This window comes from Chelonia mydas, chromosome 7 (genome assembly GCF_015237465.2).
Source record: "Chelonia mydas isolate rCheMyd1 chromosome 7, rCheMyd1.pri.v2, whole genome shotgun sequence".
NCBI classification, from domain to species: Eukaryota; Metazoa; Chordata; order Testudines; family Cheloniidae; genus Chelonia; species Chelonia mydas.
In genome coordinates this window covers 11762039-11788054 of record NC_057853.1, presented here as the reverse complement: position 1 = coordinate 11788054, position 26016 = coordinate 11762039, and the positions used below count along the sequence as shown (strand labels likewise).

Here is a 26016-nt window from a genome sequence, read left to right as displayed (position 1 = left end):
CATGATTTTTGGAGAAGAGTCAACATGGCTTTCTCAAAGGGAAATCGTGCCTCACCCATCTATTAGAATTCTTTGAGGGGGGCAACAAAGATGTGGACATAGGCGATCCAGTGGATATAGTGTACTTGGACTTTCAGAAAGCCTTTGACACAGTCCCTCAGCTAAGGCTCTTAAGCAAAGTAAGTAGTTATGGGATAAGAGGAAATGTCCTCTCATGGTTAAGTAGCTAATTAAACTACAGGAAACAAAGGGTTGGAATAAATGGTCAGAATGGAAAGATGTAAATAGCGGTGTCCCTCAGGGATCTGTACTGAGAGCAGTGCTGTTCAACGTGTTCGTAAATGATCTGGAAAAAGGGGTAAACAGTGAGGTGGCAAAATTTGAAGACAATACAAAATTACTCGATAGTAAAGCAGACTGCGAAGAGCTACAAAAGGATCTCACAAAACTGGGTGATAGGGCAACAAAATGGCAGGTGAAATTCAATGTTGATAAATGCAAAGTAGCGCACACTGGAAAACATAATTCCAACTATATATACAAAATGATTGGGTCTAAATGAGCTGTTACCACTCAAGAAAGAGATCTTGGCATCATTGTTCTCTGAAAACAACCGCTGAACATGCAGCGGCAGTCAAAAAAGCGAACAAAATGTTATGAGCTATTAGGAAAGGTTTAGATAATAAGATAGTAAATATCATAATGCCACTATATCAATCCATGGTACGCCCACACCTTCAATATTTCATGCACTTCTGGTCACCCCATCTCAAAAATTATATTTTAGAAATGGAAAAGGTACAGAGAAGGGCAGCAAAAATGATTAAGGGTATGGAACAGCTTCCATATGAGGAGAGGTTAAGAAGACTGGGACTATTCAGCTTGGAAAAGAAACTACTAAGTGCGGGAGGGTATGATAAAGGTCTATAAAATCATGACTGGGGTGAAGAAAATCAATAAATAAATGCTATGTACCTCTTCAAATAACACAAGATCCAGGAGTCACCTAAGGAAATTAATAGGCAATCGGTTTAAAGCAAACATAAGGAAGTACTTCTTCACAAAACCCACAGTTAACCTGTAGAGCTGATTGCCGGGGATGTTGTGAAGGCCAAAACTATAACTAGATAATTAGATAGGTTGGTGTAGGATAGGTCTATCAATGGCTGTTAGCCAAGATGGTGAGAGTTGCAACCACATGCTCTAGGTGTCCCGAAGCCTCGAACTGCCAGAAGCTGGGAGTGGACGACCGGGAATGGATCACTCAATAATTGCCCTGTCCTGTTCATTCCATTGGCCACTGTCGGAAGACAGGATACTGGGCTAGATGGACCATTGGTCTGACCCAGTAAGGCCATCCTTATGTCTGAAATCTGCTTTTTCATTAACAGCTCTTTATTTGAAAATGATTCACTCAGGTATCATGTGGTTTCTTCCCTCCACCTAGATCTCTGAGGGGAAGGTGCCTAAGAAGCATTTTATTCAAAGCCAGAATACATTAGGGTTTACTTTATGCTTCTGTGTCTAAATGAGCACATGCTATCATCACACATAATCTTGGTATTGGGAATGCAAGAACAAAATAGTCACCGATTTTTGTGCAGACCTTGTGCATTGTCTTATTTGCTGCACTACACCAGACCAATTACTACAAGCTCACAAAAACTGCAGCCAGAATGAGAACTTCTGGCAGTCCATACTTGTTGGTGTTGCATACCTCCCTGCCTTGATATTTGCTGCACCTCCTGCTGATCACAGAATGCTCGTCTAGCCAAGACAAACTTCTAGTTACTGTGCAATCCCTAAAGCTCTTCAAATATGGGTCTGGCTTCAGCTGTATATATCTGATTATATGCCTACTGCTTTGGAGAGGAATATATAAAATGGCAGGTACGTATCATCTTTATTTAAACTGACATTGAAATTTGAGTACAAAATAAACCAGGCCCAAAATCCGATTGAAATATTATAGGGGATATAGCTTGCTGAGTCTTCAAGGTAGAGAGCAGCTGATTGGCTGCGGACCCAAGTTTCACAGCAGAGCTGTCCTTTCATTTTTCTGCTGTTATCTAGCTGCCCAGTTTGGTAGTCCAGCCTATCTGAGATGGCCATCCTATTCAAGCAGAAACGGGGAGGCTGGTCTGTTTCAGAGAGAGACAAGATGACCCACATAATCATCTTGCCAATAACGAGGACTGTGGCCTTCCCAAACTCATGCTGACAAAGGATTTTTACTATACTGTGCTGTGTGTGATTCAGTATTAGAACAGATAGATATCTGTATAGTGTGTAAATGTATATATGTAATGAGATTCAAAGTGCAGAGATCCTGGGGGCCAGAACCTGATCCTTCTTCTCACTGCTAATGCAGTGGTCCAGAAGTACCAGTCAGCTAAAGAGCTAGCTTAACTATGTCCCTGAGAATTCCCCAGCATGTGATATGCATACAAGATACTCCTGCGGCAATTCTGCACCACTGCACAGGCACAGAATTTATGTCCCCCGCAGATGTCTTTGTTTCCCTGCTCAGAAATGACTTTCTGATGGGAAAGCAAAGGGAATCCACAAAAGCGGTCATGCGACTCTCCCCAGCGGTATGTTTCAGGTGCCCAGGGCAGGCGGCAGAGAGGTAAATCACTGTGGTGCAGGAGGCGGTACTGGGGAAGGCCCAGCTGGTGGCTCCTACCCTGCATCGGGCTCAGCTGCTAGTCCTGGATGGGCTGGGGAGGATGGTACTTCCTCTTACCTTGCACGGCATCCGGGGCCAGGTCAGACCTACCCCCAGATTTCTCCCACGGCTGTAGGAAGCTCTGCAAACTCCCCTCCGCCACCGTGCTTCCTGCACCCATTGCTCCTCAGCTGCAGGGGAGAAAAATCTCTGTACAGGGAGCTGCTCCCCCATCCGTCCAACCCCCATGCATCCAGACCCTCTCATACCCAGACCATCACACCAAGCCTCAACCCCCCACAACCAAATTCACCCCCCAACATGCCCCACTGCCCCTGCAGCTGGACCACCCCGACAAGCCACCCACACCCAGATCCCCTCCACACACACTGAGCCGCAACCAGCTCCACCTGGATCCCAACCCCACTGAGCCCCATTCCCCCAGCATCTGGATCCCCCCACTGAGCCTCTCACACCCAGACCCCCCTGCTGAGCTCTGTCTCTCCTTCACACAGATGCAGACCCCACCTGCTGAGCCTCATCCACTTTCACCTGGACCCCCCATGAAGAGTCCCATTACCGTTGCACCCATAACCCACCAACAAGCCCCTGTGCATCCAGATCCCCCCCCGCACCTGGATCCCCCACTGAGCCGCCCACACCCAGATTGCCCCACACAGAACCCTCTCAATTCAGCCTGGATTCTCCTCCACACTTGGATCCTGCCTTGCTGAGCCTGCCTGCCCACATCTGGTGCACTTGACACAGAGGGTCAGGGCTCTGGGGTGTTTCTGGGGCAGGCCTGGTCCTTGCGCTGTGTCAGGGTCCTTGCGCTATGTCACCACTGAGTCCATGTCCCAGGATAGGGGAGCTGTACAGTGATCTCCCACCTCTGTGCAGCCAGTGGCCCGTGCTCCCCAGTGCCATGCTGGAGCCTCCACATTTTTTTTGACAAATAAAATTTGCAGAATTTTGAAGAATTTTAAAATATTGTGCACAGCATTTTTAAATTTTTGGTGCAGAATTTTTAAATTTTTGGCGCAGAATTCCCTCAGGAGTAACAAGAGAAAGAAGCTGTGGCTGGGTATCCCACCTGGCTGATGCTCCATTTGTCAGAATGGGCCCTTGGTTCCTCACATAGCCGGATGTTAATTGGAACAACATTCAGGGTGGCAAAGGCTCGGCTGGTTCCCATTTGGCCTCAGTATCTGTGAGCTACAAAAGATTGCATACAGCCACCATGGCTCCTTCTCCCCTGAGTTGTGCTAGTCACAGATTAGATGCAGATCACAATCTTTGCCTATATTAGCGCTGGTAGAAAAGGAAGAATGCAAATTTTACTGGTCTTTTGAAAAAAAATTATAAATATTTCTTGAAAATCTGGATCAGTTCTAGCTAACATTGTAGTACATAAAAACAGCTGTACTGGGTCAGACCAAAGATCCTTCAGCCCAGTATCCTGTCTTCCAACAGTGGCCAATGCAAGATTCCCCAGAGGGAATGAACAGAATAGGTAATCATCAAGTGATCCATCCCCTATTGCCCATTCCCAGCTTCTGGCAAACAGAGGCGAGGGACACTGATGTCCCATGTACTGGTTATATATAGTAGAGGATTTATTTTCTCTCTCGCTCTGACTAAGCTTGGTGTCTCGTTCTGAATATCTTTGAGAGCCCACCAGAATGGGCATGTATTGTATAGCGATGCCTGTGATGGTAGTCCTGGCTCTCTCTCTGTCTGTGTCAAGCTGATATTTTTTGAATGACAGCTTTAATTTCCAAAGGAACTGTTATATACGATAAAGTGTTCTAATGAGTTTAATGTGTGTTGTATTATTTTTTATTATTTTTAATCATGTTTGTTACGATAGTGCCTAAGGACCAAGAATGGGGCCCCATTGTGATAGGTGTTGTACAAACACCAAATATTAGACAGCCCCTGCCCGGAAATGCTTACAGTCTAAATAAATGAGGCAGACATAGGGTGGGAGAAGGGGTAGAACACACAAACAGAGTGAACAATATGTTGGCAGCAAACGTCATGTTAGTTCTATGATTTTTGGGGGTGGAGGGCCTAGTTAGGAGGGTATCAGCTACATGGAAAGAAAAGTGAGGGGAGAGGTGACATTGAAGAGAAAGGGAGGTTAGGGAGACAGGGCAGGAAGATGAGGATAAGAGGGGCACATATGGAGGGAAGTTGAGGTGAAGAGACTGTAAGGGAGGGAGTGAGTGGAGCAAACAGCCAATCGGCACAGGGCAGAGAATGTAATGATGAACTAATGCTTTTCCTCTGTGATCATTTTCATTCAAATAGTCTCTAACATCTCAGTTTCCTCTTTTCTATAACCACACTAAGAGAGAAATATTACTTTGAAAGGTAAAACCAGATAGGCAATAGGGATGCTATTTTCATAGGATATGTATTACTTCTGGAACTTTAAGGTAATTCCACCATTTTCAAGAGAGAAAAAAGCACTTACAGGAATCAAACATAATACTGTGTATGAACATTATGTCACAAAAGCATTTTAACTCGCTATGTTTTGTATCCTAGGTCAGGTACTGGAATAATGGTGGAAAAGAAGAATCTTCAAATAAAGTAAAAGCTACAGGGAATGAGACATCAGTAAGAATAACAGGCTTGAAGAGCAACTTAGTGTATTACACAGCTGTCCGGGCATACAACAGTGCTGGGTCAGGACCCTTTAGCGCCACAGTAAATGCCACCACAAAAAAGACACGTGGGTATCATCAGTCTAAATAAATGAGGGGAAGGCCATAATGGATTTTCATCACTTACTGGCAAAAGGGAGAATGTGTGCATTATTGGGAATGATGAGAGGAACAAATGAACCAGACTTTCATATAAAATAGAACACTCACCATTTTTCAAATTCAACCTCCGAACCAACACCCACTTCTGTGGATGTTGTGCATGATCATGGTTATGCAAAAATCAAACATGCTTATGGACTTGACTCACTGAAAGTCACCACCTCTGATTTCCAAACATTTGTGAATTTGGACTGCTAAATTCTTCTTACTGACGGAGAATTTTCAAAAGTCAGGTTTGATTTTATTATGTTGAAAAACAAGCTTCTGCTATATGGAACCAAGTGACTCTCTGAATATTTCATGGCTTTATAATATAAGTTCTCTAGAGCCTGACTTTTGAGGTGGACTGCAGTTCACAGAAAACAATCACTCATGTTGACTCTTGTGTTCTCTTGCCCAAATTACTCACAAGATACCACTTTACTACCAAAACAAGATTTAACTCCGGAGAACACACAAATACTCAGAAAGGCTGTGATAATTTCCACAGAACAGGAAATGTTTTGTGTGTGTTCTGATGTTTAAACACAGTTCAGAATCAAAGCCATACATTTTGAAGCATTGCTTTTTAACTAACATAAATCCACAAGTAAATCTGAATAGAGGGCCAAATATATACTCAGAGTCAGACTCTGATATATTTACTAATGCAGTTCTACCTCGAGTAGTCCCATGGCCAGTGCCGTTATGTGAGCCAGTTTATCAGACTCTGTCCCTTGAAGAATAGTACCAATAAAGTTAACGTCATTATGGCTACTCACATGAGTAAGGCAGGCAGGATTTTGCCCATTAGAATTAAAAAAGTGTTCCATAGAAATGCTAACTATTATTGTTTTATTAGAATGGTTAGATTATAGTATTGTCGATTCTACTATATCCCGTATCAAAAAGTGTTAAGTAAAAACACCACTGCCAATTTAAATATTATTTTACTGAGTGTTCTTGCTCATATTTTTGTGCAAGTTTTCTTCCCTAAGTCCGCTGATTACTGCCTGACCCATTCACTGATGCTGCAGTCCTAATTTTGTGACATTGTGGTGTCGTGGAAGAATATATGTGAGACAAAACCACTTGACTGTGGTAATTATTGAATTAAGGCCTCATGCCATTGACTTCAGTGGGCTTTGATTTGGCCCTGAATGAATACATCTGGTAGATGGAATGGGCTCATTAAAAAGTTTCTAGCTACACACCGATATTTTGGTAGTGAGTAATGAAGGTAAATAAATTATGCTACAACAGAAGTATGTGGCAATTTAAGATTGTTTTGTATCCCTCAGATTAAGTGAAAGTAAACAGCTTTCTGCACAACTTTAGTACTCATGTAAAGAACTTTAATGTTTCAAGTTTTCTCATCTTCTCTAAGGAAAACTTTAATTCAAACATGGCTTTTTCAGAATTGCTCCAAACTTTCTACTCATGAAACATTCCTCATCAGAGAAGAATGACCATCTTATCCCTTTCTTTTCATTCTCTACTTTCTTTTGAGCAGAAGTGTTTGAAGAATTTGAAAATTCAAAAATTTCAGTGACACATTTTCATTAAAAGTTGTTGAAAATAAGTGTTCCTTTCTTCCATCAGCTCCATCAGTTTTAAGCTTTTTAATTCCCACCAATACCCCCTCAGATCTTCTTGAATAATGCACTTCTTATTGTGCATATGATTATATATGTTACAATTGCACTTCCCACATTTTAGCATACAACCTCTAAGATATTAGTTAATAGTAACCTCTAACATGAGACATACAAGTCACATACCATAGTCATGGATCATGAGAGTTCAACTTCACAGTCTATATAATGGTCAATGTTCTCTTCATAATCACTGCATTATGCCTAAAGCTAATGTTCCTCAGGCTGGCAAGTCCTTATTCAAAGAAAAAAAAAATTGTGCCCCCCCCTTCATATCTTATAAAAGTAAGAGTAAAAAGACAGTGTTTCAGTGCTAAGCCTATATAAATGTATTTGTGGGTGTGTTTTGCGAGGTTGACAGAAAACCTGACTTGCATGGGTAAGGCTGTTCAGAGAAGGGGGAAAGCAAGATTTTCTTTGCATTAGATTGTTATAAAATTTGCCTCACAACTCCAGTGATTGATTGCTTCTGGGGGTCTGAAAGCACCAGTTAAAAACACTGCTGTAAGCCATACTAAATTGTTTCCATTGCAGGTTCTGTATCAACCACCTTTGAAAATATGTTTCCCCTTGTTAAATATTATGCACACTTTCATATTTCGAAGAGAGTATCATCACTTTTTTTTTTAACCTTGCAAGAGTATCACTGAAGGTGACTTCCTAGCAAAGGCTGTTAAAACTTGCCCTAATAGCTTCATTGTTTTCAATCCCATCAGGCAGAACTAAAAGCAGAGGTGCAATATATTGATCCATCAGAGCAACTCCCCTATTTTAATTCCCATAAATCTAATGGTAAAATTCATTTTGTGTCACCATGCCAGGAATAAACCTAATTAAAACTCTCTGAGGGAAAGTCAACCAGTCACATTTCATTTTTAATAGGTTTCAGTTCAGCATGGGACTCATAATTCCCATCATGGTCAATTATCTCACAGTTGGTCTATAATGATTAGATGCTCTCTCTTAATTGAAACTTCTCGATGTGGTATAGAGAGATGCAAATATAAGTTTCTGTATAGGCTTGGCAACTGGTAAAGAAGGTCCTGAAATGAAGCAAGAAGGAATCAGTTATTGTAATATCTCCTGCAGCAGAATACTCCCATTTAGGTTATCATGTTACTGTCCTAGCCATTGGAGAGGCAGAGATCATTTTCAAATGACCATAGTTCTATTAATTATAAACTTAACATAAAGCTAGTAAGCTGTGAATTCAGCTTATAGAGGTTGGGTTAAGTCAAGGACATTGTGCAAGAGAACATTTTAGTTATTTGCATAGGAGAGAAGTCAGTGGAATAGTGGACTAAAACTATCACATTCCAAACACTGGCTGTTGGACGTTAACTGTTTTGGGGAGAATTAATTTTTCTTCAGAAAAAAGCGTTTTGAATTTTTTCAGTAAGTTATAGTCTGTTTATCCCAAATATTTGACAGAATATTTTTGCAACATATTTTAGGTTTAAACATTACATTGTGCATTTTATCTTTATGCAAATTAATATTTTTAAACCAAAAATCAAGAATGGCTGTTCTGCCTTAAAAACCTTGAATTATGCAAAAGTTCAGATAAACAACTGTGCAAGTCTTCACTCATAGACCCAAATGATAAAACAATTTAACATTTTTTAATTACTTGCAATATATATAAAATTCATTAGAACATATGTTCTGCACTGAAGGCCTAATTCAGCAAGGTACTTAAGCATGTAACTAACTTTAAGTATATCAGTGGTCCCGGTGAAGTCAGTGGAACTATTCACATGCTTGGAGTTGGGCAAAATTTGTCATGCAGTTTTTTGTGTGTGTGCACAAAATGCAGGTTCCAGTTGTTTCAGGTCATGAAAGAATTCATCGATTTGGGTCAATTTTGGCAAATTGTTTTGGTCAAATAAAAAAAATCAGAAATGTCAAAACACTTCATATTGGCATTTCTGAAACAAAATGTTTTGATTTTTTTGTCTTGGAAAGAGGTTTTGTTTTGGAAGTTCACTCGGTTTTATTATGAAAACATTACAAAGGTTAAAACCCTCAAAAATGAAATGTTCTGTTCTGAGTCACACAAAACATTTCATTTGATCTGAAATAATACTTTTTTTTACTTTTCTAATGTCAGTGGATATTTTTTAAATTGTTTCTGTTGATCCAGTTCAGCCAATTTTTTTTTTTTTTTGGTTCATCCACTGAACCAAAAATTTGATTATTTGCCCATCTATACTTGTGAGTTACTTCGGTAAGTCAAGTGGTAGAGGCCTATGATTTATGCATAATTATTGTGTATTTTTCCACTTGTTTGCAGATGTCATATTACTATTTTGCTGTGGGTTTGAAGGAACAATTTATTTATTCTCAAACCCAACCTTAATATCAATGTGCGAGAACTACGAAAATACGCTATAACACTCAGCTCTCGGGTATAAAAAACTTTATTTGACAAACTCCTTTTATATATATAGAAATTGGATATTAGTTCATCAAGGTAAATCCTACTTAGTAATCAGAGCAAGGAAAATACTGGAAAAAGAGAATATTTGCTTGACTTTTAAAATGAATTCTCAAGCCTTATCTATACACCTTTTGTGTCTGCTTTGTATGAACATATGTGAGGTCCAGATTTACTGATATGCATGTTCATAGAAAAATTACAAAGTTTCTTATGTGAAACAATTTTAGTTTTGTTCCAGTGAGTATTTGCACTCAAAATGCTCATACTACAAATTCCACCAAAGGTCATTACCATAGTTTGAGATTGGCCATTCTGCACCAAATCTTAGACTTATGCTCCTTGAACAATAGCTAACTCTATTAGCTGGCACCTTTAGTAGGCTGTTACACTTTTCAAGTGTGTTATGTGCTCAGGACAAGATTTTCAGAAATGACTGGGTGACTCCAGATGCCTCATTCTTTAGGTTCACAACTCGAGACACTAAGGGATCCTGATTTTCAGAGGTTGTGAGCTTGTTTTTGAATATCTGGGCCCTTCGAGTTGTCTCAAAAATTTGGGCACCCAACATTTACTAGTCCTTTTTGAAAATATTGGCCTTATCCTGTCAGGGATCAGAGAGAATACTATGTGGTTTAGCTGACCAATGACCTGTCTGACTGCAGCTCTAATGGGAATTATTGAAAACTTACAAATAACTCTTCATAATCATACCACAGAGTTAAAAAAAAAAGTAGCAAAAGAAATATCAAATACTTTTGTCATAACCAATAAATTCAAATAAAGAAAGACTAAATTTGTCAAACAAGTTATTCATTGCAAAATATTTGTAGTCTTAACAAAATGTTAAAGATGTAAAAGGTCTGTATCATCATTCCACTTACTATAATTTGTTCTAATTCATTATTTTTATATCTAGATACAAAAGCTTTTATCTGGCCATGTTCAATGAAGGACCATAGATTAATAAGTCAGAAATAACATTTTTGTGTGTATCTATTTATCTCCTCTTCTGTTTTTCCAATTTAGTCTCTGAACCATACAGTCTACAAATGATGATGCTCTATTTGAGTTGCTTTTACATCTAACATGTAATGACAGTCAATTACCTGAACTATTATTTGCTGATGTATAATAAATCACTAATGCCAAGTAAATTAAAATCATGCTTTCATTCTGTATTTCAAGCACCCAGTCAGCCTCCAGGAAACGTTATATGGAATGTTACAGATTCCAAGGTAGTACTGAACTGGGAGCAAGTGAAAGCAATGGAGAATGAATCCGAAGTAACTGGATATAAGGTAGGTAAAAACGGTATAGCTAGAGTACTTTATGGCAACACACTTTAAGCTTGTTCATTTCCAAGGCAGCAAATGTAGAGTTTAAAATGCTTGCAGATGCAGCCATTTTGCATAACTCCTGATCGTGGGGTGCATGATACCACTCCCAAAAATCTTTACCGCACCTCCTTTTTATAGCCATTGTTTATTTTATTTCCTTTGAAACAAAACAAAGTGAGCCAGATCCTTGGCTGGTGGAAATCGTCAGAACTGCAATGCTGGCCCAACTGATTTAGTATTGCCATGTGTCAAACTGATAAGTTCATGGCTTTTTAACTATTGTGGGAAAACTTCTACTGCCTTGATAAAACTTTTGTTGTTAATAGTATTCTAGCAGCAAACAATGTTCAGAGAGTGCTATAAATCTATATGTGCCCTGTACAATTGCTATCTCTTAGTTAATTGCAGAGGATGCTACTACAGAGCTACATTTGTTTGCACTCCTCAATGTTATTACTGTAAACAGTATTTATATCACACGTCTGAATTCTGGCAGCATTTTCGAACCATTCTGGGTTGTGTTAACAAGAGACTGATGGTTGGTTACAGCCTATGAAAGGCACCTGGAAAGTTAGGTCATTGGGCTTGCAGGTCATAGTTGGATTGCAAATATACATAGTCACAGATTCAACCCTAGCTCTTCTGCAGTATTTGACACAGCATTAGGTTGCCTTGGCTGTAGCTTCAATAAATACAATACAAACACCTACTACAGAAGTCTTGTTACACTGGGTAAAAGTTTTCAAAAGCACCTAAAACCCATTTTACAAAGTGACTTAGGCACTTAGAGGAGAGATCATTACCCCTGCTTCAGACTGTTTACGCCAAGTAAAAGGGCCCTGGAGCAGCATCAAGGGGCCCTGAAAGCCCCACATTTGACAGGGGAGGATTCTCCCAGCACAGCCATTATAAAGGAAGAAAGCCATAAAATTGTTCTCCGAGGTCCACCTCGCACAAGTCGTGCTTTGAGGGGCATGTCTTGGCTCAGAGGTGGGGCTGAGAGGGGGAGGGGTGTGCCAACGCTATAAAGATTCTGAGCAGTACTGTAACCTACAGGGCAACGCAGGAGGCTGTCATAATGTAGATAGTGTTGTTGTAGATGTGTTGGTCCCAGGAAATCAGAGACACAAGGTGAGTGAGGTAATATCTTTTACTGGACTGACTTCCTTTGGTGGCAAGCATTCAAGCTACATCGAGCTCTCCATCAAGACCTGAAGAAGAGCTCTGTGTAGCTCAAAAGCTTGTCTCTTTCACCAACTGAATAAAATTTGGCCCAATAAACTTGTACCTATAATGTAGATAGGCATTGACAACTTATGGTGGGATGTCATGCCTACATTTCCAGTGGACTTCTGCTATTTTTTCACTCCATTCCCACCGATACCATTGGAAGTTGTGTCATTCTCGTGCAATTACCACTAGCATCCAAGGATGACTCTGAGTGCAAGAATTCGTCTGATGGATGCTATTCTGGGGGAAGCATTGGATCAACATATTCTCTGGGCTTTCAGCCCGTGCTATCTTCCCAGTCAGGCCACCTACTCTGGAAGCTGTGCTGGCCAAATCCAGACCTTATGGGAGAAAGGGGGTTGTGGGCACATTGGCCTACTGTGACACCATCACCAATACCCTTTCTCCTCCAAGGACAATTTTTTAACACTGGGCTGTAACCCTGGGTTACCTCAATGGAAGCCGACATAACCCAGAGCTGGTTATAGCTCCCAGTTTAAAATGCAACAGGACACATGCAGTTAAGTTCCATGACAGAATAATCATTCAATACTTGCTGAACTTATTCCAGTGTAGCCCATAATTTCCACATTTTTATTAACTCCCTTCTCTGCGTCCCCTTTCTATTTATTGCTTGAAGTGTTTGATCTAGATAATGACTGGTTCCAAGTGGAGGGATAATTTATAGAACAATACATTACTAAGAAACTCAAGAGAATATATTATTCATTTGTTATCATTATATATTGTGCCATTTTAGATTAAAGCTGGGATAAAAGAGCTTGATTAATGTTATCTGCTTTTATTGCCTTTCTAGATATTGAGTATAATTCTGCTACATGAAGTCAACCAAAACTGAGATTTTTTCCCCCTGGATTTTTTTTTTTAGAATTTAACCCTTTTTCAGAAAACAAAATTCGGAGCAGTACATGGTGGAAGAAACACTGCATGCAGCATCACCAAAAATTCTGTTTGTTTTTTTTTTTTGTTGCAGGTTTTGTTCAGGACTAGCAATCAAAACCATGTGAATGAACTGAACACAAATATGACATCAGCAGAACTTTTACTCCCGTTCAATGAGGATTACATCATAGAAATAAAAGCAACAACTGACGGTGGAGATGGCACTAGCAGTGATCAGATCAGGATTCCCAAACTGACTAGTATGTAGTCACTGATGTGAGGTGTCGTTATTTTATCTTACAGTAATGCCTAGAAGCCTACTGATATCAGAACCCCACAGTACTAGGCACCATACATACAGCTTAGTAAGAGATGATGCATGCCATGAAGAGCTTACATTTTAAACAGGCAAAGCGTGAGGGGAAAACAGAAGTACAGAGAGGTGGAGTGATTTGCACAAGACCACACAGCTTGTCAGTGGCAGAGCTGGGAAGAAAACCCAAGTCATTGGACTCCTAGATCAGTGCCCTGTCAACGCTGTGGTTCCTCTGTTGACATATTGTCTGACATTTCATTCCAAAACTTAGTGGCAAAGCGGATGCGCAAGGAGCATAAATTCTGATCTTTGTTGCTCCAGGTTGTGAGAGTCCAAGTAAGTGTCGTGCTGATGCTCTGCTCAGGGTGACGTCATCTTGTTACATAAGTACCTACTATAGGTTGATCAAAGGAGTGGAGAGAGGAACTCACTTGTATTCCTGGCTAGATAACCTTAACTGGAACTCCCTGGCCATCTAGAAAGAAAGCAGATAGTGACAATGTTCGGAAAAGGAAGTCCCTTAAGTAACGCTAATATAGTACACTGGGAATGCTTAGGCTTTAGAGTTTCTCAACATGAATACAATGGGGCTTCACGGATTTACCCCAGTTGAGGATTTGGCCAAGTGTGTGCCTCCTGAAAAAAATTTATGAAAGGTTTTGTTCTGCTAATGTTTTATAAAAGTTCTATACCCCGATGACAGGATACAAGACAGACATAATACCGTAAGGATCACGAACGTGACTTGAGCTGAGTTTAATTGAGTTTCACAATGCAAAGTAATGCTAACTAGCATCTGAAATTAACAGAGAAATTGTTAATCATTTATACGTCTGGGATTAAAGTGCTTCAACAATAGGCATTAAATGGCACCACTAATTTTATATATATATATATATATATGTTCCCAGTATTTTGTCACACCGCCTGTTTTGTTTTAGTTAACTGAATCATGACTTTGCGCCTGACATCCACAGCCAGCAATTGTGGGAACCAGTCTTTATATGAATGGAGACCTTACTGATTAAAAGGAAAAAACCCATGCTTGTATGTTGTATGGTAATAAGTTGTTAAAAAGGAAATCAGTTAACATTCACATGTCCTTACTCATGATAAACTTCCTTCTTTTGGATAGGTAAATTACCATGTAAATTAGATAGTGTGTGTGTGTGTGTGTGAGAGAGTGAGGTTTTATATATATACATAAGTGTGTGTGTGTATGTATGTATCTTAAAAAATCAGATTTTCATTTTTCAGATGGCTCTTTTTTATTTATAATCTTAAAGATGAAGACAGTTCCATGAATGCTCCTGAAATGTGAATGTATTTCAATTCTTTATAAATATTTAGAATTATTTGGTAAACCCTGCCTTGATTAGCTGAAATGAAGAACTGTAATAAATCTTATCTGTAAAATAACAGAGACCGAGATACTCAAAGGTATCTAGGTTCCTAACTCCCACTGCTTTTAATTGGAGTTGGGTACCTAAATAGCTTTGAGGATCTGTCCCAGAGTCCTTTCTGGTAACATGTTTTGAGACCTCATATATATTTGCGTTAATTTAATCCCAAACTTTTTCATTTGTCACAGGTATGGATGCAAGAGGTTCTGGCGCATCAATCTGGAACATCTACAGCTTATCCAGCTTCATACGGATAGTAACTTTCTTGACTTTTAATGCAGTGTTGTGGTGATACATTGTCATTCATTGGATACATTAAATCCATTACTAACAAAAGTGCTTTTTAAAAAAAAAATGCAGTGGTTATGCATGGGTTTTTTTTCAACTCTGTGTTTTTAAATACTTCATATTCCATTGTAGGTGAAAGTAAAAAAAAAAAAAAAAAAAAAAACAACCCCACCATATAAAAATTCAGCAAATCCTTTTAAAGGAATCTAAAATGCCTTAATACTTGAACCAAAGGAGTTTACATAATACATTCGTCAAATCTGATGTAAATGAGAGTAAGAGTATTATGTTACAGTTTGAGAGCTTCACAGAGTCTCAGATACACCTTAGCTCTATGATGAACTCCATTTTTTTGCAGCGACACTAAATTGTTTTGAGTATGTCCCGTGTCATTGTGATAGAATAATTTTAATTCACACAAACAGATTAAAACGGATGCATATTTAACTGGAATCTAATGACAAATCTTGGACAATGAGATCTTTTAAAAGCAGTGTGTTTACCAAGTACGTTCAGATAAGCTTGCATACTGTCCTTTTATATAATCTACTCTAAATCTACCAGATAATCATAGGTATTAGAGATGGAAAAGACCTAGTCCATCTCCTGTCAATGTTTTGTCCCATTTATCTTTGAAAGTCCAGGAGACAGGGTTTCCAGCACTTCTCTTGGGAGCCACACTTCAAAGGTTTTCTCTTTTTCCTCATAGTCAGCATACATTTTTATACCTCCCTTCAAGAACACAAGTTCTTTCTCTCCATTTATATGTATTTGAATTAATTATAGATTTTTTTTCTCATTCTCCTACTTCATTCATCTCTTTGCCAGGTTATTGCATACGTGTTTAGCACTATATTCTGTCTTCATAACCTGATCTCTCCAGGTCCCGGATCGTTTTTGTTGCCCTTCTCTGAATTCCCACATCCCAAGATGTTTTGGAAAATGCAGTGCCCAGAACTGAGCACTGTATTTTAGGTGCAGATGCACCATGGCCTTATAGAAAGGGACTGTTGCCTTCCTGCTCTGGGATGTGTTTCTTCTGAATATTCAGCCCAAAATTACATTGGCCCCTTGTCTACCACATCACATTGCAAACTATGCCTGATTCAATATATGCTATTATTCCTACGCTCCCTTTTAGCATTGCTGCTACCCAGATTTCTCCTTTTGGTTGCTGAAAGGGACCTCTGTGTCTAAGCTGGGCTGGCATTCTATAATAAATCCCATAAACATCGTATAATTCTTGGTATGATTATGGCAATATACTGTAGCTTTTACTAGATATATAGAAATAGATATATAGATATATATATAAGCAAAGACTTTTTGTCCTTGTTATTACAGAGATTGTTCTAAATCTATGTGTTCCATAGCAATATATAAAAGAGATGCCAAACCTGGTACATTTGATTTTCTACATTTGCAATGCTTAGACAGATCATATGTTATTCTATCCTTTCAGATAGCTTTCAGTCGAATAGCAAATTACAGTGTCAGATTTTCATGTGACATAAAAATGATTTTTTTTTCAGTTTAATCTCAAAGAATTGTTACAACACAGACAAAAAATCAAAAATGTCAACCTCAAGTGAACCAAGATCAGTAAAATTCTGACATCACTGTAGTAATGTTTTAATATGCATTCAGATATCAAATTCACATTAATATAACACGCAAACTATTTTGCTAGCTATCCAAGCAAGGTCTGTATATACTGTACATACATAGTAAAAACATAAATGGCTAGTTGTTTTTCAATATGGCTAACCATTGACATTTCTAAACAGCCACACATGGGGGGAAATAGACGTTCCTAGTAAATATATAGTTCAGTTTCATGCAATGAAAGGTGAATCTTTCTATTCTTGTTTAAGAAATTCTGCAGTGTCATTTTCATGATTATTCTAGTGCATTATTTAACTTTGTTATATATCTCCATGAGATATGTACTGAGTATCTTGTTTCATATTGAAAAGTATGAAATTTATCCTTAAACTTTCAGTTGTGTGTGTATCCTATGGTTATCTGTATGCATTTTTTTCTATTATTCTAATAAAATATTTATAACATTAAGCAATATTGGAATATTTCAAAATATGTTGCCCTCTCAATATCACATATTTGTACTCAGAAGAGCACATTGTAAAGAGGTCCAACCACAACACTTCTATATTCTTAGCAGCATTCCTGCTAACTGCCAGTTCTCTATTTTTTCCCCATCTCTGCTCTCATGAGGCCGGATCCAAAAGGTATATAAGTCAACAGAAAGATTCTCATTGACTTTACTAGGTTTACGTACTCTTTTCATACGTTTCTTATACTATAATATAGATCTGCCTGGGCCCATTTCCTTAAACATTTAGTCCTTAAACTTGTGTTAGTTTTTGATGACTCTCCACTTCCCTTCCTAATATTTTATTTTCAAGGGAGGCAGTCTTGCCTAGAAGATAGAGCAATAGATTGGCACTCAGGACACCTGAGTTTATTTCCAGCCCTTCTATTGCTTGGTGAATGACCTTGAGCAAGTCACATCACCTAGCTGTGCCTCAGTTTATCCATCTGTAAAATTAAAATGATACCTCCTTTGTAAAGCACTTTGAGATCCCCAGATAGACAGTATTATAGAGGAGCTAAGAATTTTTTATTATTATACATTATTATTTAAAGGTATGGAATGTGTATTGAAATGCAAAGAAGTGACAGCCCTTTTATGTCCCTAAGTGCCACCAGCAACAAAGTATCTATTTTTGGCATGCAAGACATGCAGAGTTGGGGGACAGAAGCTAGATTTACTGTTTGAATACTCCAGTCCTGTAAACATGGATGTGAGTAGCTTTACTGTCCCACTAAGTTCATAAATGTTGTGTTTTCATTCTTTTCCACTCCCTTCTTTAGTTTCTTATCTTCCCTCCCCAAGCTGCATTTGCTCATATTTTGATCCTTCTCCCTATCTCAGCAATAGCAAGACCTGTTTGCATGGCTTCTGCTCAGAAAATTCAGCCGCTCCTTCTCAAGCCAAACTAAAGGAAAATCCAACCTGGGCTTTTCTGCCATTTAAACCTTATGTTCAAAATGGCATTTGGCACAGCTAGGCAATGTTACTAAGAAGAACGCATGGCCTTCATATCCTGCCAGTTGCTTCTAAATCCAACATATTCTCAGTCTACTAAAAGAGCCAATTATGAACCAAATAAGAGTTTGTGACCTCTACCCATGTAGTGTATAGCTGTTCCAAATGGTGCAAGCTTGAAAATCAAAAGGCAACATAGAGGCCATTTTCTTAGATGAGCAAGTTTTTGAATCCTGTTCCTAGGATTGTGAATTGGCAAGTACATTTGTGATGAATGAGATCCAAAAGAGCCTTTGCACCATGGTTTCCCAAAGGCTCTGATGAATCTTTGTTTAAGCTGGACTCCATTTGTGAAACTGCACCTTAGCTTAAGAGTCTGGCAAGGTTAATATTTATTTATCCAAGCAGGACTCACTTCGATATGCAATATGAGGTGGGAAAATAGCATTTGTTGGGGTCTTCAGGAAAGTATTGCAGAGAAGAAGAAATGGTCAGTGATTGTAAATGTAACAATATCTGAAAAAAAGCCACATCTCAGTCTATTTCAAAATATTTCATACAGTCGGCCAAATTGCCGTCCTGACTTTAACCAGGTTCTATACACCTTCCATGTTGTAGACCACTGTTTAAAAACCTATCCTATAGGAATTACATTAAAGAACATGGAAAATTATTCATATGATTTATGTAAAATGGTTGATATCACTGTGTGACTACGAAGGGTGAATGCGAAAGTGTTTCTGCTTTTTTATTGGTAAGAAGGGAGGGAAAGCATTTACAAAGAAACTAGCCAATTCTACATTATATCAATAATTCCAAGATGGTGCAAATGATGAATCATTTGAAGCCCCATCAGTGGAGCATAGTTAGTTTGAGTGGTAGCTATAAAACAGAAATCTATTATAAATAGCATCATTTAAACATTAATTTGTATTCATTTAGGCAGCATGTAGCATGGGTGGGGGGAATAGCTGTCCATCCTGTTGTATCCTTCTACTATAGTTAATTATTCCAAAACATTATACCGAAGCCAAAAGAAGCATTGAAAAATAGAATGCCCGGTGCAACGGAGTCCTGACCCATGAGTGGTCCATGGTCTATCCATTAGGCCACACTGCCTCCCTAAAACGCTGTGGTAATACAAATCAACAATAATAAAGGAGGTGGGGAGGTTGGCCAAAGCTCTGAAAGATAAATCCAAGTCTTTATTTCAGTCTGCAAAACAGAGTCTCGAAGACGGGTCCTGAAACAAAGACCGCTGAGCAGCAACAAATCAGCTCTGGCATCACAAACACAGGCTCTTGGAGTTCTTTCAACTTGCCAAAGGAATATGTCAGCTCTTAGGCCCTACTACACATGCCCATGCTTTGATATGCAGGTGTTATAAGCATGGAAGCAAATCTGTATTGTAACCATGTAGTCACAGACCCAACAATCACTATTCCGTGCTTGAAGTGTTTAGACTGCATGGCGTGCAGGACAGCGGTAACCTTAGCCATCGACATACGGCATCTATGTTCGGTGTCTGAATAGTGTTCCTTTCTTTAGAAACTGTTAATGAAGTAGAGTAGCAAGAGGCACTGCTAGAAAGTCTTAATTTGTTTGTTTTTAGGCTTCAGACTTTTGGGGAATGTGTTTTAAGTTGTCATTATATAAAATGTGCCCGTATCTCTGTGTAAATGACACATACAAATTAGGGGTGGAAAAAACTCCCAAGTTTCCAGTTCAGATTTAATTGAAAAAAAAATGGTAGTGGACCACTTCTCCCAGTTCACAACTGTGTGAATCTGGCATAATTCCCTTGAAATCAATTACTGTAGTTACTACATATTTACACAGGTGCAACACAGGAGGCTTTGGTCCAAAATCTCTAAGCCCTGCACCAACATCCTGCCAAGGTTCTCCTTGTAAACCCTATTCCTGCTCAGTCTAAGGGCCTTGTTCGTGGGTCCTGTCCAAGCTCGGATTTATCTGCGGGAACGGATGATACTTGTGATTCTGAAGTGTGAATTTCTCAGATGTGGCTGGTACAGAACTTAAATCCCACATTTCATTCTCAGACAGTTTGCTTTGTCAGATGTGTGGTTGGAAAGTTGGGCTCTTTCTGAATACAAAATAAGTTGAAAACTAATATCACGTTAGCCATAAGAAATAGTGGAGATCTACATTTTCAACTTTAACTTTCATTTGCCTTTAATGCAGAAGTGGGCAGTGCCTGTCAGTATTTTCATATATACGTTACATCTTAATAACAGGCAATAAAACAAGCCTGCCTGCATAAGGGGGTACATTAATCTGACAATCTTCTGTCTAAAATAAACAACAGTGGAATATTGGGGAAATAGAAGGAGTTTGTAAACAGGCACTCTCTCAGAAAAACAAATTCCTCTATTGTTTTATGCTACTGCTCTGCAGTACTGAGAACAATAGGCTACATTTAGCAGAGATATTACTGACTGTGCATTATGGCTGCACATTATGGACACAATTCTTTTCTGTTAATCTGATACCGTATGCTACTAAATAGGCAAAAAGACAGTAGAAGAACAAAATGTACTGCTTTCTTTAAAATCCACTTGCATGGCTTTTCCTCTCTTAGTGGAGGGCTCTCCCAAGGCAGCATTTATGGTTCAGGTTTTCCCTTTTTGACCTGCATTCAGACACCTCACACCACTTTGGTCTCACTAGGAAAGTGGAGGCGTGGCATATAAAGATGTGTCTTAGACATTTGTGCTTCTGAGATTATTCCTATTTCAATATCTGTATCAGGTGCACCTTGGAGCTACCTACACTCAGGCTGTCTGAGTTCAGCTTCTAACACCTTTCAGCTCTGGGAGCTGATTCTCCAAGCACCAGTAAGTGCATCACCTTTGACTTGCTGGATGAGATTTTCAAAGCTGCCTTAGGCAATTGGGTGCCCAATTCTCATTAACGTCATGGGGGATGGACGTCCAAACCCTTTAGTGTGCGTTCCCCTATATATATATATCGATGAAGACTTTCAAAGTGCCAGACACAGTGCTGTGGCATTCCCTAGGAATGGATTGCATCCGCTCCACAACGAGCCTCCCTCTCGAGGACGTAACCATGGTCTCATGGATAGCAGTGCAGCCACTGGCTTGCCAGGCCAACACGGGATTGTTTTGTAGCAGTAGTTTTCATTTTACATGCTTAGCCAAGTTTGTCAGTGCAGCACATTCACACCGATTGGCATTTGTTATCTCTTCTTTGCCAAGGAACAAGTTCAGACACATCCACACTGTGAGTTCTGTCTATTCAAGAAGAAGAAGTTTAGTGTGCTTGTGAAATTCCCTGATAAACAGAAGTGATGGATGCCTGAAATACCCTGAATCTTTTCTCCTTACTGTCTTTTAAGGCCTGAACTAAACCTAATGGAAAGATTCACATTGACCTCTGTGGGCTTTGGATCAGGCCCTTACAGAATAATGGCAGAGTGTGTTTTTGACATTAATGAACCAATTTTCCTTTTTATATATATCTACTGAGTGCAAAGGGGTGTCTTTCCCCCATATCCAGATTGGCAAATTGTGTTTATGAAACCTTTAGTCAAAGCAATTACATTTTTCAAAAGCTAAGCCATGATCCCATATTAATTTCAGTGGGGCTTCACATAGGATTAGGGCCTTCGTGTTTAATTTCCCATTTAATTTCTCTCTTTTTATTAGTGTTTTGCTATCACCCGCCCTCCGACTGATACCCTGTACTGTATATTTACATAGAAGAGTTGACATTTCCTGTCCCCATTGTCTTGTGTTATAGTTTTTCTTCCTTTTGCCTCACAATTTGTTAATAAAATCTCCTTCCCTGCAAAAGAGAATCACTAGTTCTTTCTTTAAAATTTGCTCTTCATTTGTTTGTGTGGTCTAGAATGTACTGCCTTTCCCACCCCCACCCACCTATCCTACATCTCTCACTTAAGAAACACATAGTTTTCCTAACTCAAAACATCTGCTTTGGTTTTGTTGTTGTTTGTTTGTTGACTTCTCTTTTATTGAGACTACTTTTGTTGTAAGAATACGATAACAAAGGTCGTGCATGGGGAGGATTTCTTTTCCTTTTTGCACATCATAGAGAGCCAGGAAAACTTGGCCAAACTCACTTTGAATTAAATTCCTTTTCTTTCTGTGCACTTAACAGTCTCCTAACCACCCTAAATTTTGTAAACGTGACTGGAACTATGTCTGCATGACAATGAAGTCATTTCATTGGCAATCTACCCATTATTAATTTAGCTCCACCAGTATGTTCGGCACTGCCTAATACAAAGAGTAGGCATGGCTCCTGCCCCAAGGGGCTCATTATGATTTTAAGGATTGTATCCTACAAGGTGCTCAGCACCCTTCATTCCCACTGACATTTGAGGGCATGAACCAGGATGGATTCAAATGATGGACTGTACAAATGCTGAATCAAAAGGATCTGTCAAGAGCCAGAACATGGGTAGGAATGGAGGGACAAGTGCAAGTGACAAAAACATAATAGAATAGCTGCAGTGATGGTGGAAGAGACATGAGAGGGTTTGGGGAGGAAATATAATGGCAACTAACTGGCATAGTTATCAGTGGCTAACAAAACAGTATATTTTAAACAATTCACAACAACATGAGCCTAGTGGCAACGTGATATTTTTTCTAAGTATCAATCCACCAAATCAATTTTCAATTTTACAAGATTTATGAATCACTTAGTTTGAAAGACTTAAGGTTTCACCTTTTCTGCAGGGATGATCTTTTTGTACTTAACTTTGTTTTTCCAGTGGAATTCGCCCTGTAGAGAAAGAAAGCTCCTGCAGAACAGAAGAGCTAGTTCATAGAGCCTGTGTTAAGATAAGGGTGAGGTAATGCACCTGGAAGAACTGTCTGAAGTTATATCAGGTGCTTTGAGAGCTGGGGGAGATTTGCCTGCCAGTCATAACACAGGTTCACCAACCTGAGGACTCTGCTGTAGATCCGTCTCCTTCCTCATGCCTAAGACATATGTTTACATGTGTGCTTGGCCAGAAGATTGCATTCTTTCCTTTCAGTTGTGGTTATTGACAAAGTGCTCCATGCTTTTGTCACCCTGCTTTTGGATTACTGCAGAGCAGTCTGTGTGGGGGAAAAATACCATTCAGGAACTTCGCCCAAGTTACTAAGAAGCTCTTATGGAGAATAGAGGCATTATTTCTGTTTAACCTTGCCTGGCTGAATGTGAGAGGAGGAGTTTACTATTTAATTGGCGAGTCATGCCAGTGTGTTTAATGCATGTGTGCTTGGAATGATGGTGAAGTGCAGTTAATTATGGTAAGTCAATAGATTTACCCAAGGAACGTGTGCAATATGGGTTGCACCAATGTAGGCTTCCTTATGCCATTCCACCATTGCACCTGACCTGGAGAGGACATCTCAAGGGACAAGAAGGAAGTTTGGTCACCTCTGGTCTGACACAGCCAGGAAAGGTATTCATTAAGGTCAAATCCTTAGTGAGCCCTTCATTATTGAATTTCATGTTCTTTTATTTTACATTAGAACATGAGTAAGGATCCATTATATCAGGAAACGTCATAAAATTAAACCAAATTGAGGAAAAATAAGGAAAAAACCTCTTTCTTTTCCCTTTTATTATATACATAATGCAATTTCCCAGATCAAGTCCTTGAAAGAGGAAGATCTGTCAAAAGGGGCATTATGCATTTAACAAAAACTGTACCACCTGCAATCCAAGAAAAGCCATGTTAAAAACCAACAAATACAGTTACATTTTTGTCATTAACACTTCCTAACATTGCTACTAAAATGAGGCATTTAAAGTTGCACTTGTCATAACACTAATTATCTATTTGATCACTAGAGTTCTTGTTCCTCTGGAGTGAGAATAGGTGATTACTTCAGTGGTCTTGAATCTGTTACCTGGTGTAAATCCGGAGGAACTATTGAAAACAGTAAAGATGAGAATCGAGCCCTTTTGTATGTAATAGAAACAGTTTCAAGTCTTCTTAACCTTGTCTTTAGGAAAGACTATTCACTTATTCTTTCAATATAACAGAACACTTGCTAAAACTCTCACAACAAAATTATTCCAAGGGAAAATTTGAGGGGGGTGGGGGAAACCTCTAAAAAAAATAAATAAATAACTGTAACTCGGTAAAAGCCTCTGAATTTCCTTAAGAACTAATGCTAATTTATGGACTACACATTTGTTCCTTGTCTGTTAAAACTTCTGATGGCTGGTTGTGATGTACATTAATCTTTATTTGCCACCCTAAGCACAATTTTTAGCGCATCTTCCCCTCATGGATAGTCAGAAAGCTGTCCATCGTACCTGTAAAACCGACTTATCTAGCTTGGAATTCCAGCTACATTTTGATAGCCATAGTCACGTTGAACGGGTCTGTATGCGACAAAGAGTGCACTGCACTATATGGGGCCATGTGTGGATTAAGATGTCACTCAGCATACCTGTGGGCAGGGGTGTGCACAAGGGGGAGAAGCACTTTTGGAGGAGCTCTCCAACTCTCCCCACCGTGACCCTGGGGATGGAGGAGCTCTGTGACCCGCCGCCGCCAAGTACTTGTGGATACATTTATTCAGATAGCTTCACGGTTTATGGATTTTCATTGAAATGGTGAGTGTACAGCTGTTTATTTCTATGCATGTGGTGTATGTGCGTGTGGTGATATGGTTTAATGTGGATAACTTGTGCATGTTTAATGTATCCCTCCAAAAGTGGTCAAATTTAAATTCTGGCGCGTGTCCCTGCCCATGGGTATCAGAATCTAGAAGAATATTTGAGAAAAATAAGATACCTTTTTAAATTGATGTGAGCTTCAACTCTGGAAGTAACCCCTGTAATCAAATGAGCCTACGCGTGTGGAGCAAGGTATCTCAAGATGCCAAAGTCAAACTCTGTCTGGAGTCCCTTTAGCTTCTAGGATTCCATCCCCTTTACACAGCCTTCACAAAGACAAGGCAGCATTGCACTTCCTGCACTCAGGGGCATACAGAAACTCCTCTCTCTCTACTCCCCTGGGAGCTGTGGTGCTCCACGTGGAACTAGGAGGAAGCAGGACCAAGATTCTTACCTTACACACTGGCCAGCATAGAATCATAGAATCGTAGGACTGGAAGGGACCTCAAGAGGTCATCTAGATCAGTCCGCTGCACTCAAGGCTAGACCATCCCTGACAGGTGTTTGTCTAACCTGCCCTTAAAAATCTCCAATGATGGAGATTCCACAACCTCCCTAGACAATTTATTCCAGTGCTTAACTACCCCAACAACTGGGAAGTTTTTCCTAATGTCCTACCTAAACCATACTTGCTGCAATTGCTTCTTGTCCCAGAGATTGAGAACAATTTTTCTCCCTCTGCCTTGTAGCAATCTTTTATGTACTTGAAAATTGTTCTCATGTCCCCTCTCAGACTTCTCTTCTCCAGAGTAAACAAACCCAGTTTTTTCAGTCTTCCCTCATAGGTCATGTTTTCTAGACTTCTAATAATTTTTGTTGCTCTTCTCTTGACTTTCTCCAATTTGTCCACATCTTTCCTGAAATGTGGCATCCACAACTGGACACAATACTTCAGTTGAGGCCTAATCAGTGTGGAGTGGAGCAGAAGAATTACTTCACACCTGCTAATACATTCCAGAATTATGTTTACTTTTTTTGCAACAGTGTTACACTGTTGACTCATATTTAGCTTGTGATCCACTATGACCCCCAAATCCCTTTCGGCAGTACTCCTTCCTAGGGAGTCATTTCCCATTTTGTATGTGTGCAAATGATTGTTCCTTCCTAAGGGGAGTACTTTGCATTTATCCTTACTGAATTTCATCCTATTTACTTCAGAGCTTTTCTAAAGTTTGTCCAGATCATTCTGAAGTTTAATCCTATCCT

General features: G+C 39.4%; 1 protein-coding gene across 5 annotated transcripts in view; it reads left to right on the top strand.

The window, feature by feature from the left end:
• The window catches only part of CNTN3 (contactin 3), a 246970-nt gene extending 231745 nt beyond the window's left edge, over positions 1-15225 (top strand). For all 5 annotated transcript variants that reach the window (XM_037905324.2, XM_043551777.1, XM_043551776.1 and 2 more), the window contains 4 exons: positions 5222-5408; positions 10762-10874; positions 13138-13306; positions 14954-15225. In XM_037905324.2, the coding sequence (XP_037761252.1) occupies positions 5222-5408; positions 10762-10874; positions 13138-13306; positions 14954-15057 (573 nt within the window). In that variant the 3' untranslated portion in view covers positions 15058-15225. The remainder of the gene's footprint in view (positions 1-5221; positions 5409-10761; positions 10875-13137; positions 13307-14953) is intronic.
• The last annotated feature ends 10791 nt before the right edge of the window (positions 15226-26016 follow it).